A 1679-nucleotide genomic window follows, 5' to 3' on the forward strand; every position below is an offset into this window, starting at 1 on the left:
TCTTTACATGTATGCATGTGTATCTATATGAATATATATACATATATATAAATATATGCCAGTGGCTGAGGAGGCCAGAAGAGTCTGGAATACCAGTCAGTTGTGGGCCATTTGATAGTGGGAATGAAACTCAGGTACTCTGGAAGGGCAACAAGTGCTCTTAGCCATTGAGCCATCTCTCCATCCTGATCTTCTTTTTAACTGATGAACATTTTCCTAAAATTAATTGTTGATGGTTGCCTAGTTCCAAACATTTTAAAACTGTTAGCATATGCACTGTGATGGGTAGACTATACAGTACATGAACTATATCCCAACGAACATCTTGCACCCCAGTAAACACTTACTGGGCATCTATGAAGTGATGTTCTACATCTGCCAATCATTCCATACTGACCACTCAAGTGTTTGAGGAACAGAATTTCCTGAGGAAGGCCTTCTTCATGGCATTCTTCAGCTCCTTGTTCCTGAGACTGAAGATGATGGGGCTGAGGAAGGGGGTGAGGACCGTGTAGGTGGTGGCCATTAGAGTATCACCTTCCTCAAAGTGGGGGCCCTTGGGCTTGAGGTAGATGACAGAGGCAAAGCCATAGTGCACGATCACCACAATAAGGTGAGACGCACAGGTAGAGAAGGCCTTGTGCCGACCCTCAGCTGATGGTATCTTCAAGATGGCTGCAACGATGAAGGTATAGGAGAGGAGGATGAGGAGAAAGCATCCCAGGAGGGCCGTGATGCATATCAGACCTACACCCAGAGCCACAGGTGGTACATCACTCCCACAGGCCAGCTTCAACATAGGGGGTACATGACATAAGAAATGTTGGATCTGATTGGGTCCACAGAAAGGGAGGTGGAAAATGGAAGTTGTCACTACCAGCCCAACAGCTGAGCCTCCAGCCCAGGACCCAGCCACCAAGAAGGCACAGCCCCGGGGACTCATGAGCACATTGTAGTGTAGTGGGTGACAGATGGCCACATAGCGGTCATAGCCCATGACGGTGAGCAGCAAGGAGTGGGTGAAGCCAAACATGAAGGAGAAGAACATCTGGTTGGCACAGGCCAGAAAGGTGATGGAATGATGAGTGGAGAGCAGGTCAGCCAGCATGCGTGGGATGAAGGACAAGGTATAGAGGATCTCAGAGATGGAGAGAGCACACAAGAAGAGGTACATGGGTGTGTGGAGGTTCCGGTCACTCCAGATGGTGGCCATGATGAGCAGATTGCCCAGCAGTGTGAAGAGGTACATTAGTAGGATCACCACAAAGAAAACAGGCATGAGCTGCCGTGGGAAGTTGGAGAAGCCAATGAAGATGAATTCAGACACTGAAGTGTAGTTTGGTCCTAGCATCTTGGTTGCACCTGATAGAGTAGGAATTAAACCAGATGTTTAGAAGCGTGTCATCCCTGTGTGCTGTCCGGGCAGGCTTCCTGGAGAATGTAATATATCTGTTCAAGTGATCAGTTAAAAGGATGGGTTCTTGCACATACATATCTATATGCTCAGAACCTGGGAGGTAGGGGCATTAAGTTCAAGGGTAGCCTAGGCTACATAGCAAGGCCCTGTAAAGTAAAATAAATAATTAATGTGTTGAGTTTTAAATAAACCACACATCTTAAGTGATCAGTGCAGATCCTGGCACGCTGAGAATTTAATAATTAACATGGATGGTTATTAC

At 46.7% G+C, this 1679-nt stretch overlaps 1 protein-coding gene across 1 annotated transcript; it reads right to left on the bottom strand.

Annotated features, from left to right (window-relative positions):
• Window positions 1-400: 400 nt before the first annotated feature.
• LOC100755097 (olfactory receptor 10H2) lies at window positions 401-1351 on the bottom strand. Its single transcript, XM_027419585.1, has one exon. It carries the CDS (start codon window positions 1349-1351, stop codon window positions 401-403), a length of 951 nt encoding a protein of 316 aa, XP_027275386.1.
• Between the last annotated feature and the right edge of the window lie 328 nt (window positions 1352-1679).

This window comes from Cricetulus griseus, chromosome 5, assembly GCF_003668045.3.
Source record: "Cricetulus griseus strain 17A/GY chromosome 5, alternate assembly CriGri-PICRH-1.0, whole genome shotgun sequence".
In the NCBI taxonomy this organism is placed as follows: domain Eukaryota; kingdom Metazoa; phylum Chordata; class Mammalia; order Rodentia; family Cricetidae; genus Cricetulus; species Cricetulus griseus.